We start from the raw sequence: 18730 nt of genomic DNA on the forward strand, positions 1-18730 counted from the left end.
GCTTCTATCGCGGCGGCGCCTCTATCCTTTTTCCTTCAAATTCAACCCCTCCCCGGGTGTCCGGGCGTATCAATTGAATTATTGGGTCCCAACCCCAGTGTGTTGTATCCTTCAAAGGGCCCCCCTTGGGCCCTCATGCTCCCTGGCATCATCTATTCAGAGTTAAAAGTTCTTGACATGATTTTTCTCCACCCTGTATAGAAATATCATGAAAGAATGGTGCGGTCTTGAGCATGATTTAAATGAAAACAGAATTACTTAGAGTTTATGTTTTTCTTATTTTTCGAATTTGTCCTCTCATATACTTTTGTATGTAATTTTTCAATTTCAACATCTGTGTTTGCTTAGTCGCTCGACGAATGTTTAAACGAAATTCTATCCTAAAATTTGTTAACATTTCTTCTTTTGCATACATATATTTTTTGTACCCTCTTATTGGGGCTGGTGTGACAAAGTACAGTTGCCCTAATCCATTTTATTGCGTTGTTAGAATGGATGTATTTTACCTGTATATTACATCAGGGTCGCAGTTAAGAATTAAGGCTAGGGGGATTTTAGGCGCAACTAACACTAAGGGGAGTGGGGGTATTGCATACCCGCCAGGGTAAGCGTGATTTGCACTTGATTGGAGGCACTCCTCCCGAAAATTTTTAAGTTAAATGGTTCAGAATGGCGATTTTTACGGCTATCCAATAATGTATCCAATTTATTAAATTGGATTAAACTTAAATATTTCTCAGAGCTCTGGGGGGCGGTTTATCCCCAAAACCCCTCCTCGCTGCGCCAGTGTATTATATAGCGGTCAATCGGCAGCCAATGTATGTATGTTTTCCATTTGTCTCAGATTTCTTTGTCGCGTCTTCTCCAATTTTGTTCTCCACAGTTTCCTGAAATGTCAGATGATTCGGGGCCCTCGGCTGGGGCTCATCATACCCCCTCTTACCGCGGGAATCGGGGGTCCTCCCCCATAAAATAACAGGAAAGTTCATGCCCGGAAATGGATTTTTTACGCTATTTTAGCTCTTAAAAACTAGATAGAAGTTAATAAAAAAATAGCAATTTCGTAAATAAAAACATACTAAGAAATGTGAAAATTTCACAATTTAATGTTGTACAATCAAATATAATACAGTTTCGAATTTTTTTCCATATTTTTTTCATATAGTTTTAACCATACCTCCAGTTTTTATTTTTGTAAAATCGTTTTCTTTGTTTTAAAATGTATGACTATCACGTTCTACCATCCTGATTTAAAAAAAAGTTTTTTGACCGAAAACTAAACTTTTGCATAAGTTTGAAAATTTCAAAATTAAATTAAAAATTTTAGGAAACAATAGACACGCCGAAAAATATATTTATTGTAATAAAGTGAGAATTTCACAGCTTTTACAATTTAATATTGTATGTACGTATTATGGGTCAATTCTCTATTTAGTGAATTTTCTTCTTGAAACTGCACTGAAATCTAAAAAAAAACCTCTAAAATAACCTTTTGAAACAAACATTTAAAAAAAAGCATCAGGTTCTCTTTTATATTCTCACAACGTTATTTTATTTATTTTTTTAATAATCATGTACAAACCGAGGATTTTGTAAATAAAGCAACTATGGAGAACCTATAATTTTACAACAGCAAAAAAACTTTTGTTCAATTAGAGTTTTTTATTACACCTCTCACATACCCTACACGATAGACACGCGCGTTTTGGGGCCCCATTAAGGTCGGGGCCCTCGGTGATCGCCGACCAGCCGACTTAGACCACTCAGACCACTCCTGGTTGTGAAGTGCTAGGTTTGATAAGGTTTCCGCTTGCTAGAAGTCGTAAACCAATTGAAACCTATCGCCAGATTGGGCAAAAAATTAACTCAGATGATATTAAGAAATACTTAGAAAATCAGGTCGCAAGAAGTAGGTAATTCTCATTAGGCGTGGAATTTCAATCTATATGATCTATCTGAACGAGTGGATGAATTCTTATGTGCTCAATGATTTGGATTACAAAGCAGAATGGAAAAAAGGGACTCCCGTGCGATCTGTCGTTAATTGTGCCTAATGAAGAATTTGGAGTATGCGTGAGAGAGATTAGATAATTTTAACTCGACAACCCAGCTTTTTATACCGTCAGCGTCACACTTACTTTCTACGCACATTTCGCCTTCTTTGTGTAATTCATTCCTGCAGTCAGTTAAGATATTCTGCTTTATGTAAGGGAAAAACCGAATATATTCATTCCAAGGGCGTGTTTAATTCATTATATCACTCTCAAATTTATTTATAGGCAGAATCATATTTTAATACATTGCATTGATCCCGATCTGATTCTTAATAATAACTTGATATTTATGATCAGTAGAAAGGCGAATAGGGTAGTTTCCTTCAATAAAGAAAACGAAAGGCATTGATTGCGATTCGTTACCCACCATTAGTGTACTCATAATATACAAATAATTTTGTTTTAGAAATCACAGTTTAGACGAATGGCAATGGTCAATTTTAACCGCATTTGAAAAAGGCCAGATTGGCGCCTATTAAATAAGGTCGGAAAGTTGTCTTCGTTTGATAAGGCATTAATAATCCTTATTTAAGCCAAGCGTTACCTGCTAGCGGGTTACTCTGCTACCTACTAGCAGCATGTATCGTATCAGCGCTCAAAGCCTCGCCCCAAGGTCACCTCACACGGCGACAGCGGGAACCAGAATGACGTCACACGGGGTTTTCCCAGCATTCATACTTAGCCGTCGCTTTTTCGCGCGCTTGAAAATTTTCACTTTTCATTTAATCGCGAAAAATAGATATCGTTATTTAAAAATTTATAAGCGTGAAAAGCTAACTCCAGGAGTAATAATCTTTCGATTTAGGCAATAAAAAATAAAAGGAAACCACCCTATTCGTCCGACAAGATATAGGTTCTGGGTTCGTATCCCACTGAGGCCACATTTTCAATCTCTGATTATTGACTTTTACTATGTACCACGGTATCTTTGTCCGTGCCCGTTAATAGTGATGTGGTATTATACCTTTCTTTCAACTTCTGTTAATTCACATATGTGTGTGTATTATACAGGGTGGAGAAAAATTATTTCCCCGAAATTTTAACCTTGGATAGCTGCTGCCAATAGGAACCAAAAATACAAGCGATGTTAAGGTCGGAAACGCACCGTTTTGAACTACAAAAATTCTAAACCAAGCGCTTCAATGATCAATAAATACCAAACGACGACTAAATTTCTGCATCGACACTTCAGTAGACCTGAAGAAGCCATTAGGAACGTTGGCGAAATATTGTCCAGTAAAATGGATAAACGTGGAAGGAAACCAGGAAAGTTCTACTTACCGAAGAATTTGGAGTATGCATGAGATAGGTGAGATAATTTTAATCCAAAGACCCAGATGTTTATACCCTCAGTGTCACACTTACTTTCTGCGCACAGTTCGCCTTCTTTGTGGAATCCATCCCTGCATTCACAAACGCTCCGATTCCCCAACTTGCAGTATGAATTTCCAACTGCTCTGCAATCCACATCCTCCGTGCAGTGATCCCCAAGACCCGCTATAAAAATAGGAGATATCAGTTGACTCAGCAGTCGAAATGTTTTATTTAATATTTTATAATACCAATTCTAGTGGAAAGCTCACTCCATATTCTCCTACCATCAACGCGGATTCTCTTAATTTAAGAGCCGGATTTTCGCAACATTTGAATCAAATATTATATATAATTATTTTTTATATAATTCCTCCATATAACTTCTTAATTAAAACATCCAAATAAAATTCTACGGCTAAGTTTTCTATTCCTTATGCAACTGATAATTACTTATTACGACAAAACTCATGAAGCGATTGCGTGCAGATTGATGCAATTGTAAGTAATTTTCTACGAAATTTTCCTATATTTGGAGCTAAACTGAGCTATGATACAATCAATCAGTGACGAATGACAGCTAATGGCACATACATATATACATTGTTGAATTTTTTAATCGACTTATAATCGTATTGGTAATTTCATTGGCTTTTTCAGTCTTTTGAGAATCAATGTCTTTCAGAGTGACAAGGAGAATATAACCTTGAAACCGCTTCTTTGTTTTTTTAAAATATGTTTTGGGAAATGGCTAATTAACTGTCACCAAAACTCCCACATGTCTACATAAGCGACTTCATTTATTGTTGGAGATCTTATTTTCTGTAATTTCTCAACTTTATCCCCATCCGTCTCCGCAGGTACAGTTAGTGATGGAAAAATGTCGATCGAAATAGATTTCTTGAGCTATCGATTTTAAATCGAAATTAAAATTTATCTTTTTTAATAAAAATCGAAATTTGAACCAATATATCGATTAATCGAAGGTTATTAAAAATCAGTTTGTGCAAAAACATGTTAATAGTCATTCGAAAAGCACTCAAAATGCACATTTGAGGAACAGACTAAAAATTTACTCATGAAACGAGAAAACTGTAAATTTTTCATCTGCACTCGTAATGTGTAAAGAGCCGTGGTGGCCTCCAAACATTACAGAATCTCATATATTTTATATGTATGGAAATGCATAGAATTCTATCGGGAAGAATTTTGTGGCGAAAAGCTATAATGTGGGCTCCAAGCTGCAATTCCATCCAAATAATGCGACCTAAGGGGGACAAATTCAAAATTGCGCGATTTCCCATTAATTGAAGTGGAGCGCCATTTTAGTGGTACTTCTCAAGATGGCCAAGTGCGCAATTTCTTGGATTCACTCAGTAAAGGAGTAGCAGCATTCCAAACTTTCGTTCTGTTTCGATTGCCATCCCTGTTTGCCACACGCCTCGCATTTAAAGGGTTTGCAAAAGTCGCCACTCGCGTCGCTGACGGACAAAGTGATCCGACTTTCACGGGGAAATATGATATAATTAGGGGTGTTAGCCGAAATTCATATGCATGATGATGTGACCTATCAAACTCATAACTTTTCAATATAATTTCTCATCCCATCATCGCAAGCATTAAAATACAAAATATTGGATAAAACAGGATCTCATTGCACTCATTACAACGAGGCGGACATTTTTTAAGCAGATTAAAATGCGCCCGAAGTGGCAACAGAATTCAACCTTCTATGGGATGGAATTGGGCCTCCTCTATTCAGTACTTTTTTAGACGCCATCAGCTTTAAATTATTGCCTTTGTACTTATAATAATGTAATAAATGTGTGTATATCGTGCTTTTGGGACTTTTCCCCCTTACCTTCCACGCATAGGCCGTCTTTGTTGTGAAATCCATTTCTGCAGTCGCAAACGTACCCATTTTCCCTATTGCAATATGCATCCTCGATGGATTTGCAGTTCTTATCGTCCGTGCAGTGATCACCCAGATTCACTAAAAGGAGAGAAAATGAAATTTCAAGTGAGGTTCATTTGTAATATAATTAATATACCGACTGTAACGAAAACAGTACAAATGGGCCATTATTCGAGGAATCCCGTCTACTACCTACCGCGTGATTACAAACATTTTTGGTGACTGGAAAAATGGTATTTAACGGAGATTTATAATACGAAGTAAATTGGAGAGTTGATATCGACAAAGAATCTTATTCACAAACACGCCAGGACTTAAAAAGCAGGAATCATGATATTATGGCCGTTATTCCTTCTCTTCCAACGGAATTCAGTGTATTCGCTTACCGTCAACCAGTATGAAGTCAGAAAATTTCGAAATTATTTTTATCTTGTTTACATCTACAAGGTACTATGCAAGCCACCACCACGGTGTGTGGCACGGGGTGATTCCACGCCAGAAATTGCCAGTTGCCGCACTCATCCTAGCATCCATCAGAAACACAAATTTTCGCCGAATGTAGGCCAAGCACCTAGGACAATGAAACCCGATCAGACCAGAAACTAGGAGAGGACCAAGGAATCGGACATGCTAACAGGCAAAAAAAACTTCTAGTTAGTAATAAAAAACAGAAAATTTAGCGTAGGAAGTTATTCATGCATGCGAGCTAAAACATGTCAAAAATTCATGCAGATAGTTATCATTTAAAAATAATATGCTTTAACTACATTCGAAGAGACTATCTTACCTAATGTACTTTTTATTAAGGAACACTAATAGTGTTTTTATGTAAGGCTTAAAATGAGTGCATAGTTTTTTAATAGGTGACTAATTCCACCCATTTATCCGATTTTGAGTTACGACAGTGATTAAAATTCTGACCACATGATTATTATGTGCATCAATGGACGAATTCGGAAAATTAACTTGATGCAAAAATCCTAATACATAGAGAAAAGGTCTATTGGTAGGTTGAGGGAATTTTTAGACACAGGGAGTTAAAACTCAGCTTCAGTGCAACAAATTCAAAATGAAGTATCAAAAATACTATTTAAAACAGGTTAATATTCCATTTATACTTATTTCATCTGTTGGATACAGGTTCCAAAAACTTTGAATCGAGTCAACAAAACACTTTTGAACCCTCGAGAGTTTCATCACTTACTTTTCACGCAGAGATGATCCTTGACGTGGAATCCGTCTTTGCAGTCGCAATAGCTTTCGTTTCCCAACTTGCAATACGCATTCTGAACCGCCTTGCAGTCCTCATCTTCTTTGCATACATCCCCCAGTCCCGCTGCAAGTAAAAATGAGAACCAACATGTAATTCGGTTCTTCTTAATTCTGCTTACAATTAGTGATGTTCTTGACCGCGGCCACCTAAATACTCAAGGGGGCCTATTTTGTTTTCACCGAATTTGGACTCAAATTCTGATGACGACGCAGAGACATCCAAACGCTATCTATTTGAATCTGTATTCTTTTCCTTCTTGATGCACGGAACTATTTTCAATTGCTAAGAGTTATTAAGGACGTAATAGAGAAGTAAAACGTCGCTATGAAATGACAAGCGGATAAGAGGGAGGAATCTTCATTAACATAATACCCTACGAGCCACCTCCAGGGCGTTTGGCAGGGGGTGATCAATCACCAGCATGCAGCATGCAATAGAATTTCCGCATGCACACCACGCTGTCCAAAAAACGTTAGGAATACCAACAAATTATACTACCGCATTCATTCATAGGCAAAACTTGCAAACTACTCGTTAAAGTTTTTTGCCAATAATGCTAGAACACTCAAAACATGCTGTTAGAAATAATAAGCAAATTCAGAAACATGCAATAAAGTATGAAAAAGTTAGTAAGATACAAAAAAATTCATCTGATGTATTTGTTAGTTCTAAAGCTGCCGTTATAGTCTCTTATATTGATCGTGGAAAAAAGACATTCTGAATCTGTCTGTTCTACAGGAACGGAGAACTGCATCAAACAAATCTTAGGATTGCTGCTTAATGATTAGTATGAAGTGTTATGTAAAGTTAATTTCTCATGGGCCAGTGGTTCACGAAAATAAATGAATTATTTTATTTATTATCTATTGTAGTAGATGTGAAAGATAAGAAGTTCGTAGGTGTGAAAAGATTAGCCGAGAGGAGAATTGAATGGAGAGCTGCGTGAAGCCCATGTCAGGATTGTTGACTAGTGATGTTGATGATCATCACCATGGTTATTGTAAGCGTGTTGTGACTCACTTTCTGCACACCGTTTGTGGTATTCATGGTATCCAACTTCACATTCGCAGAGACTGCCGCTGTTTCCGTCACAAATTGCATTCGCCACCAGAACGCAGTCTTCATTGCTAGAGCAGCGATCTCCAAGTCCGACTGCGAAAAAAAGCACAGATTAAGGCGTTGGATTACACAGCCACGGACGAGTTCCCCGAAGAAGGTTGGTAACGCATTATTGACCACAGAATTTTTTTGGAGAATTTTCATCAAATATCAGAATATTTCTCTCCATACGTACCTTACTTCGGGGAAAATAATTTTTAAAAATATGATGGAAGTGGAATGATGTTCTGTTTGCTGGCAACTTAAGTTGTCAAATAAATTCAACAGTTTATAGATGACAAGTACAATACACGAACAGCAAAACTTTTTCACAATGGCACCAAACGTATTATGTTGCGCATGAGCATGCTATAAAGATATTGAGAAATATGCATGCGTGAACACTTCAATGTCAAGAATATAATCTGAGGTTTCAGGCGAGATGGAGTGGAAACGCAACATAATGAAGAAGCAGGAGCAAATTCCACAATTTTATATTTATTGGTACTACCGGTTTCGCTTATAGCATCATCAACTGATGATGCTATAATCGTAGTAGTACCAACCGGCTGTACCAATGGATTTAAAATTGTGGAAATTGCCCCTGCTTCTTCATTATTATTCAATGTCAAGGTTGGGAATGACCACTTGTGTACCCTTCACGGACTCTTCTTCATAATGCTTATGTTAATGCTTAATGGCAGGGTAAAATGCAGACCTTGCTCGCCAAAGGAGAAAGTAGAGAGCATAGAAAAGAAACAATAGGGTAGAGTCCTTCATGGAAGAAAACGAAAGGCATTGATTGCGATTCGTTACCCTCATTAGGGTGTTCATAATAAGCAGATTATTCGATTTCAAAAATCCCAGTTTAGGCGAATGTTAACGGTCAACTTAAACCTCATTCGAAAAAGGCCAGATTGGCGCCCATGCGATGCCAACCCACGTGACATCACAGGGACCTAGATGCTATAGGAGAAGATAGGAGGTTTACATCGTCTGAGATTACCGAAGCATGCATGAGGCACAGAGCTTAGGGAAACATCTCTTTATAACCACCTATTAAAATAGCCTAAGGTCGGAAAGTTTTCTTCGTTTCATAGGGTATTAATAATCCTTATTTAAGCCAAGCGCTACCTGATAGCAGGGTACTCTGCGCTACCGCCATGCTCGGCAGCAAGCAGCCTGCATCGTAAAATTAGGAATAGGAAACCTTCTTATCGGTTGTGGAAGACGCACATTGGGGGAGAAAGGAATTTTCAAAAACGAGCATAATGGTGGCAACTCGGTGGCCAATGGGATAAGGGGCCAAGGTTCATCCTCTGAATTTTCGTTTAGCTCTGTCACTTGCTAATTTGACGGCAATCATGAAAATCTTTGATACTTACTGGCCACGCATTGGTTTCCCTCTTCTTGGAATCCATATTTGCACACACAAAAACTCTTGGCGCTATCCATGCACATTGAATTCGCGACCGCCTTGCAGTCCAGGTCGCTAGTGCAAGGATCACCCAATTCCGCTGGAAAAGAATACGAATTATCAATTGTTAATGATGGTACCATGGTATCCTTGTTTTTGAGCAAGCGAAATGCTATTCGCAAATATAAGTAAATATACGTGTAGGAAAAGTAAGGTCTCCAAATTTTCTTTTCATAGTTGCATACATGTATTAGTTCATACGTATTTTTTGTTATCTTTTATTTTCTTTTATTCACATAATTCATCAAGCGATGAAACTATGCCACAATTGACGGATTAAAAACTAGAAGAAGGAATGGCATCGGAAAGATTCATAAAATAGGAACTCGATGAGGCAGTATGTATGTTTTAGGATCAAAATTCCAAATATCTTTAAGTAAAGAGTTGCCCCGACCCTGGAATTGAAATTATCAAATAACACCGAGATGAAGTGGTTGACTCTGGAGATTTTATGGGTAGAAATGATGTCGTGAATGATGGTTAATTTTGTAAGGTTCAGGAGGAAAAGGAGAATTTATTTTGGTAAATTTCTAGTTTCTTTCGATTTTAAGTAGTATGGAAAAAAAATTCGCATACTATTACACACACTCTTTGACATAAACTTTCGAATACAAAAAGCAGCCTCTCACTAATTCCTCGGTGTGTATAACGACAAAGAATTAACTTTCCATCATCACTTTAAAAATTGCTCTACCAAAGCATTCGCAGTGAGGCAAGCAGTCTCTTCATTATCATCCCCCTTATTTTCACTCTCTCATAGCTCATGAATTAAATACAGATACCACCACTTTCAAATCAATTCTCCTCTAAGGCTGCGAACTTTTTCCTAAAATTTGTAACGTCACGTCAAACAGCCAGGTACTCTCTTGGAAACATAGAAGGGGGAAAATGTAATAGCTATGCTAAGGAGCTTAGGATGGAAGCCTCTAAAAGTGAGGAGAACCATAAATAGGCTATGCGAGGGGTACAAAGCCTTTACAAATGAGCAGGGTTGGAAAGAAGTATGTCTGAAGCTGGACTCACCCTGCTACATAGGAAGGAAATACCATAAATCTAAAATCAAGTTAAATAAACAGAAAACTGACATTCCCAAAAAAATCCTTCCTACATAGAGGAATAAAGGAGTGGAACGACCTACCTGAAGTTATTTTTAAGATCTTCCCTGCAAATGCGAAAATTTTTAGGAATAAGTGTTCATCACTAATTGACTAATTACATAGTGGTTTAATAGGGAGAGTGTGAAATGGGGTTAATTGGGTCAATGTTCATATGTGAGTTGTATTATATTAGAATTAATGTATTTAATGGATTGTTTGCAATTGGTTTATTGGGAAAATATTAAATTCTTAGTATTATGACATTAGAATTGATGTATTATTTTTTTCCATAGGTGTCTTTTCTGTTCCTAAACTTTGAATTCGATAGGTTGATAATGCTGCCGCCAGGCAATAGCCTACTTGCAGCAATGTGTAATAATAATAATAAACAACTTCAGCGGTTGTACATCCTGCCGGGTAGGCACACCGCTCGACACGCTCAAGGAAAACAATATCCTGTCATTTTATCATGAATTCCAAGTTTCCCAATCCTCTGGGTACTATGCTTCCCGGGCAACTCCGAGTGGTCTGTTAATATTCAATAAACCCGGTTAGAGAACCCGGAAGCGAGCAATCATCATTGCAATGCCTTTTGATAACTTATTTGTAGGTATCCAGTCAAACCTCGCGTGAACTGTATAAGTGAGAAACAAGAGTAAGACTCATCTTCAGATTCCGTAATTTTTACCCTTGGAAGCCTCAATATGGGAGAATCTAGCAACCTCTCTAAGTGAGAGATTTTTTGGCCGACTTCAGACGAGGAAGTATGTGCAAACAATACAGTTAACTTTGACTTGAATGGAACACATTCTTCATGACTCTATCAAATCCTAACACACACTTGAACGGATGTTTATGGAGAAAGACAGTGATTTTTTTCGAAGAAAATTTCTAAAGATTATACTTTTTTATCTTCGAATCTAGGGAATTAAGACATGCTGTTGAAGAGTCGTTTTAAAAGTTAACAGTCTATTTTTGATAAGAGAAATGATATCAAAAACATATTAATAGTATGTTAAGAAAATCTCAAAAGGCATCAACTGATTTATTTTAATAAACATAAATAATTTAAACTTATAGAAAATAACATGCATAATAAGTATATGTATACTAGTCTGTAAAAAAAAGACACCCTACTTTTAGGAGCTCTGGCGTCTGAACAAAGCAATTAATTTCAATAAATAAAAGCATAAGAGAGAGAATCTACGTTGGATTATATGCCTTTAAAACTCTTTGGCTCAATAGTATTTCGTGTACTTAATTTTTTTCTCAAAAAAGCACCCGTTTTTCGCTCGTAAAATCAATTCGTCCAACTTTGAGCGCTTGGTATTCCGGTATTTTTCGTTAAATTTCAATTAAAATAAACATCAGTGACATAAAAAATTTGTTTTCCACAGACTGTGATTAATAGATCAGGCCTTTTTTAAATCGAGATTGCAAGTTCCTGGAACTGGTAATTTTTTTTTAGAAAAAATGAAATACAGAAACACTATGGAGCTGAAGATTTTAAAAGTATATGATCCAACTTATAAATAAATTTCCTTTTGCATGCTTTTTGTTGCATTGACATTAATTGCTTCGTTTATTCGATAGAGCTCCTCAAACTCAGGTGTCTTCCTTTTTTTTACAGACAGTAATTGTGGGTTCCTTCCACTCTTCCCCCCCCCCACTTGCTTATTTTTGCCTCTATAAGTGAGAGATGCCATTCTGGAACCTTTGTAAATGCGAAACTTGGTATGTGAGAAACCTCTATAAACGAGAAAAAATGTCGGTGCCTTAGCCCTTCTTGGTCCAATTTGTTTATGGGAGTATTTTTTTTTCAAAATAGTTTTTAGAAAAAAAGAAATAATGAAAAGGATTGATTGTTTCCCTCTAAATGTTCTTAGTTTATTGTTTTAAGTAAAAATCCACTGGTTTTAATATTATCCGTGTCAAAGAATTTAATCTTGGAAAATTTTCGATGGGTGATATCCCTTAAAATATTGTATAATCCCTTGACCCTTAATATAATCGCAGCGTCTGGCGATGTCGTGCTAAACTCGTCTTAATACAAACATGTAGGAATATGTGAACCACATTACAACAGGTTACATTTCATGCACAAGCATTCGCACAAGTTGGGTGGTTACTAGGGCTGTGCGAGACTCTCGACCACTCGAGAGTCTCGACGGTCGAGACGAGAATTTCATTTCTCGGCATTGTCGGGACGAGACTCTCGGGAAAGGCGAGAGTCTCGCCTGGGTCGAGAGTCTTGACGAGAGTCTAGAAGTCTCGCCCCTTCGAGATTTCTCGATACCCGTCGAGACTCCGGGCTCCTCGAAAAAAATAAAACTATTTCTATTTTAGACATTGAAGATAATTTAACAAAAAGATTATTTTAAAATATCTTATATATTTCCAAAACTAAAAAAAGTTGTAATATAAGATCGACATTGACAACTTAAGCATATTTTATTATTTAATTAATCGAAATTGACAGGTAACAATGAACCTTATAGTTTCCATAAATAAATATTGCAAAAATATGTATAAAATTCTATAGAATTAGGCTATGATCTCTTCTTTTTTGTTAATTTACAAGTGAATGTTTCTTTTTTATTATATTTCTATAATAAGAAACATTGATGTAACCCTTTAAAAAGCCTATGTATCAAAATTTTTCGCTCAATTTCATTTTAAGCCCTGATAATGGTTTGTAAATGAAACGAAACGTCGGCAAAATTTAAATTTAAATTTAAAGACCTACACGCCAAGATTCAAAACGCATTTCACGCATTCATACATTTAGACATCAAATCGTGCGTGATAACGCACCGTGCGGTAGACTAGGCGTCGACATTATACCGCAAAGGGTTAAGCTCTCACTTTTCAAGTTTCGGCTTTATTTCTTCATTCCATCTATTCAACCCAAGTTGCTTCACTTCAGCTCATCTTTGCGACTTACTTTTCACGCAGAGTTCGCCCTCTTCGTGGAATCCCTCGCCGCACATGCAGTAGAAATCCTTGTTTTTCAACCTGCATTGTGCATTTGCAACCGCCCTGCAGTCCGCGTTGCTGGCGCATGGATCTCCGAGTCCCGCTATAAAACAAAATAGACGAGAATTGTAACTGATGCGGAAAGTCCCTCAAGTGTCTCGTCCAAAGTTTGCTAGATGATGGGAAATAGATACCCATGAGGTCAGTGGAGTAACTACGGGGGGAGGGGGGATGAGGGAGAGGATAGATACCCCCAAAGCCTCGGAGAAATAAAAAAAATATTCAAAACCATTGTCTAGTTTTGACATATAAGAACTGTATCTGCTTAAAGTAAAATTTTTAGGACCAAAATGATGTAAAATGTATATCAAGGAATGTCATTTTTTTTAATTTTCCCGGACGGGGGACGGTGGTTGCCGGGGGGGGGGGGGCTCGCCATCCCATCTCCCCCCAAGGCATCCTAGTAACGCCACTGCATGAGGTGTAGTTTGTGTTTCAATCGCCAATGCTCAGTACTTTTCGAGATATTTGCGACGGAAAGTACCAGGAAAGCGCCTAATTTTATGCAACTCGCAGAAAAACAACAGACCCTTAAGGCCTTGTTCACACGTTGCATTAACACGCACTAGTTAAAATCTGTTTGCATGAACGATTTTTGTGGACCGGAACGGAACATGTACGAATACACGAACCAAATTAGAACGGGTTCCATTTTCTGTACAAGCATTCGCACAAGTTGCGTGGCTACACGGTGCACATTCACGTTCATTCACGCGGTCACACATTTAGATATTAACTCGTACGTGTTAATGTATCGTGTAATCAGACCTATTATACTCCGTGCAATGATGAAGACCTTTGACGGTGTATTCTTGCGATGCGGTTTGCATACTTTTAGGCGGTTTCCTGATGATTTCCGTCGCTAATATATCGTAAAGTAATGAGCGTTGGCGAAACAAAAACTACACCTCATGAATATCTATTTCCAATGACCTATCAAAATGTGAACGAGATCTCATGGTGACACTTGAAGGACTTCCCTTTTGAGGACAAATCTTGACTCTTGACCATGCACTAAACGGAGGAGGCTAGCGAGTTCAGGATTTCCATTGCCGTGAGATTCAGGGCCGTATTCCAGAACTTTACTCAAATGTTGATCCTTACTGAAACTAGAATCCGTTGCCACGTTGGTTGCACAAGAAGTTACTCGAATCCCAAAGCTAGCTCAGACTGTACTCCACAATTGATAAGTTGAGTCCAAACTGACATTGAGTCGTCAAATTTCAAGATGTCCACCTCTGTCGTCTCACATGTTTAAAATGAAATATCTCTTGTAAGTTACTTCAATTTGTAATACTATTTTACACAAGTAATGCTAGTATGCGATGAGCAGGATGCCATGGGCGACAATAGTTTTGGAAAATGTATTACTTTAGAAATTTTACGACTGAACCTGCCCATAGTTATTTTGGTTCAAATGAATTGAGTCAAAGTTAGTTCCTGAAGTAGTCTTCGCTCCCAGAATTAACTTGAGGGACTTTTTACCGAGTCTGACTCAATCGTGAGCCTCCTTTCAACGACAACTGTGAGTGAAGATGTTAGGAAGATAGTGATTAAAGGAAAAATTGAAATATTTGTTAATCCTAATGATTGACATTAACATGATTCTAGGAATTAGTAGGCGAGGAATGAGGCATGAGAGTAGTACCACGAAGAAGTAAAACAATTGGCTTCGATGAATGAAAAAAGGATTGATTCCGTGTAATCATCTCACGATTTTTTCCATATCCTTAACCTGTTGTTCTCAGAGTCAAAAAGTTCCCCTACAAATAGAGGGGTGCCGCAGGAGATAATGGATGATATTTAATTTCCTCTTTTGTTCTATACAATTCCTCGCCACACTCTGGAACATCGAAATTCGAACCCCGCAATATCATACGTCTGAACAGAGATCACTGAAGTCCACCTCTCTCGGACGTGTATACAATAAAATGTAGGTAAAACGTGAAGATGTTCATTCTCAGTATGTTCCAACACTGGAGTTTTTAGTGAAAAATATGCAAATGCATTTGTTACAGTGCCAACCCGCTATGTAAACAAACTAAATTGAAAACCGATCGTGGGATGATCTAAAAGGAACTGTAGAGTGTGTTTTGGAGGAAAAAATGCTGTCATACACGAGTTTTGGTAATTTGATTAGCTAGATCAGGGGTCTCCAAAATACGGCGCGCGGAGGGCTTTCATCCGGCCCGCGCACTCGTTTCAAGTAGCGCACGATTCTCGCTCGTTTAACTCTGTGAAACGCCGCTAGGAGCATTACAGCGCTCTACTGCACGTCAAAGTTGCCGTAAACTGTTCGTAAATAAGAAACAATAAGAAATACGCCACCGGATGTTTCAGTAGACGTTGGTATCGAATATTTTAGTCATCGGAAAATTTGCTATCCGGCCCGCGGGGCGATTTTGCCAAAATACCTGTGGCCACCCATGACTCACACGTTTTCAGTGACAAAGTAGGGCGGCTACGTACATTTGGCAACGTTAAGTTCGCTCCTCATCTCTCTCTCGGTACTACCCCTCGCCTATCAGCGAAGCCATCCGTGAGTGTCCGGGCTCTCACGAAAGCTCATAAGCAAACACAAGGTGAATAGATTATAACATATCCGCATAGCGCGGTCAGTTAGGGAAGTCGCGAAGGGGGGCGTAAGGCAATGAGGGGCGCAGGACCTATCAGCTGATCCTGAATGCGGCCTGCGAGTGACCAGCTCGACGTAAGGGCTGTGACTCGCGGCTGTAACTCGCCAAAACTATAGTATTCCTGGAAAATTGCTGAGCGGTCGTAAAACTGGAGCGAACATTGGTCCTACAGAACAGTGAAATAGTGCGTAAAGTGATGTTATTTCCTAAAATCGGGAAAATTGTGGAATGCTATTGCATCTATGTTCTTTGAGCGACCTAAAAACGTCAAAAAATCGGGCAGAAATTTTTTAGGATATCCATTCTGCATCTCATAGCATATTTTAAGAGGTAGAAATAAAAAGTCCGGGGGAAAAAAATAGCAAAACCTTAGCGGTCGGCCATCTAAAGTCAATGCTGTCATGCGAGACGAAGTGGGGATGTTTGAAAACCCAAGAAATGTCCATTTTTAACCAAAATTTGCCATGGAAAAAAATTGTGTTGCATTTCTTATTGAACTCACGTGGTACATATATTGATACATAGTACCACATTGTTAGACTTACTCTCCGCGCAGATTTGATTTTGATTTTCTTCGTGGTATCCTGGTAGGCACTGGCATATAAAATCTTTTCCATTCCTTTCGCAAGAAGAATTTGGGATATGCTTGCAATCTGCTCCTACCAATCTGCAAGGATCCCCAAGGTTGACTGAAAACCATAGAAGCAATCAAATTAGTGTAGTCTTTAAGAATATGATTGTTGTTACTCGTCATTGTTTAGATTTTCTAAAAACGAAACTGTCAAGAAATTCGTTCAAATTCCTTTTTCCGGCGACTACGTTTTTTCCCTTTTCTCTCCTTCTAAGGGAAATCGGTTCCAGTAAAGTTAGGGATGAAATAACGAACGATCTCGTTGCTATCCAAGCGTGATTCGTGGCAGTTAGAATTAAATTTGCAAAATGTGTGGTAATGAATTACTGGAGAAGAAATAACTTCCCACAAAATAGCTATATCATTCGGGGTACCCAATATGAGACTGTCGAATTCATGAAATATCAAGTAATCACACTATATTATGATCTATCGTGGAATAAACATATTCGTGAAATAATAGGTCAAGTTAAATCGAAAATTGGGTTTTGTTGGAAGAATATAAAGGAAAGTGCGACGACAAAGTGAGAGAAATTAGCCACTTCACCCTCGTTAGACCACACCTAGAATACGCTGCTAGTGTTCGGGACCCTCACGAAATAGGCTAAAAAAGTTAGAACGCGTGCAGAGAAGATCTGCCACGTACGTGAATATTCCTCACGATAGTCTTGTTAGTGACATGATGCGAAAAGCGACGGCGGTAGGGACCGTGTGATTCAGAAAAATGATCACTCGAGCGATCACTTTTCCGGTCGCGAAAAGCGAATGATCTCCGAGAGTGACGGGACAAATGATGGTGTGATTCACGCTTAGGATGACGGCAAGGAATTTGCGTGCGGAAGCTGTTGATTTTCAACCCTTCACTGCATTTTGTATCGTAAATGAAACACTACACTTTTTGCCGTTTATTTCCGATTATTTTTATTATTATTCTTCCTCTTCAACGCATGGTGCACCAGATACGATACACATCGTCAAGTATGTGGTTCTCGAAGCAGTCAGTTGATGCCAAAGGTGATCAGCTTCTAATTATGCTGAAGGAAGTCAGCTCCTTGCACAGTGGCGCCGACTCCATGGGGCCAGAGCCCCCTCAAAAATTCGTTATGGGTGAGAGGAAAAAGTGTGTCAGGCTTGTCGATTTTTCCTGGAGTGTCCAGATATCGAGATTCGAGTTATCAGGGTTCTAATGTTGATCAAATGACTCTTCTAAAATGCTTAAAAAACTTGAAACTGACTACTCATAAAATTTCCCGGGACAAGATCCTCTATTTGGGCCCCGAAATATTTTTTGTAAATCGGCATCTCGGTCCCCGCATGATAAACGAGGAAGAGGATTTACCCGAGTGATATCTACATGTGTAATCGCTAAAGGTACGGGCGCCAACGAGAAGTTTTCACTGACTACGTGAAATGAAAACCTTTTGTGGAAAATTTATAAATCTGTGATCAATATCTATTTAATGTAAAAGTTGTCTATAACCACAATATGTCATATGTGATACATGTAACAATGTTTCCTCAAAAATAAAAAAATAGCCGCACAAAATATTAAAATGTGGTAATTGAAGCGTTACTGGATGTATTTAAAAAAGAAAAGTTTTTGGCACGCATTTAGAAATTCATGCAGTTAAGGATTAAGGTTTAGTTATAGCATTGGAAGAACGGAAGGTATCATTTTGGCGTATTCACAAGCGTGAGACTTACCTGTCAAGCAGGTCATATCAACGTCATGGTATCCGTCATCGCATTCACAGAAAAACCCAATGCCACTTTGACAGTGGGAATGTTCAATAGCCTTGCAGTCTTCATCCCCGTTATTACACTGGATCCCTAGACCCCCTGTAAATGAGCAAAAGTGGGAAACTTCAGATATTAAGGTAGTTAAAGTTGGAGTCTAGAGATGTACTCGGGCAGGGACGCTGCTAGGAATTAAGGCTGGGCGGGATTTAGGTGCAACTAATACCGGGGTGTGTGAGGGTACGGAATACTCTCCAGGATAAGCGGTAGGTGCGAGATTAATAAATTGCGGAATCTTTAGACAAATGGTTCAAAATGATGAATTTTACTGCTTGCTGAGGGATATTTTATTAGTCCTTACACTATTCTATTAGTAATATCAATCCAATTAAGTAAAATGGATTAAAATTTACAATTTCTCTGAGCTCTGGGCTCTGGAGGAGATTGTTTTATCCGCCAAAACCA

The 18730-nt window shown here is 38.3% G+C and overlaps 1 protein-coding gene across 3 annotated transcripts in view; it reads right to left on the bottom strand.

Moving 5' to 3' along the window:
* The window catches only part of LOC124163962 (neurogenic locus notch homolog protein 1-like), a 34718-nt gene that overhangs the window by 14290 nt on the left and 1698 nt on the right, over positions 1-18730 (bottom strand). For 2 of the 3 annotated variants that reach the window (XM_046541097.1, XM_046541095.1), the window contains exons 3-10: positions 18233-18367; positions 16443-16586; positions 13170-13304; positions 9037-9168; positions 7574-7705; positions 6485-6616; positions 5227-5358; positions 3420-3551 (exon numbers count right to left, since the gene is read on the bottom strand). In XM_046541097.1, coding sequence (XP_046397053.1) covers positions 3420-3551; positions 5227-5358; positions 6485-6616; positions 7574-7705; positions 9037-9168; positions 13170-13304; positions 16443-16586; positions 18233-18367 — 1074 coding nt within the window. The remainder of the gene's footprint in view (positions 1-3419; positions 3552-5226; positions 5359-6484; positions 6617-7573; positions 7706-9036; positions 9169-13169; positions 13305-16442; positions 16587-18232; positions 18368-18730) is intronic. The other variant, XM_046541096.1, reaches the window with a different exon arrangement.

The sequence above is a fragment of the Ischnura elegans genome, chromosome 8 (assembly GCF_921293095.1).
Source record: "Ischnura elegans chromosome 8, ioIscEleg1.1, whole genome shotgun sequence".
NCBI classification, from domain to species: domain Eukaryota; kingdom Metazoa; phylum Arthropoda; class Insecta; order Odonata; family Coenagrionidae; genus Ischnura; species Ischnura elegans.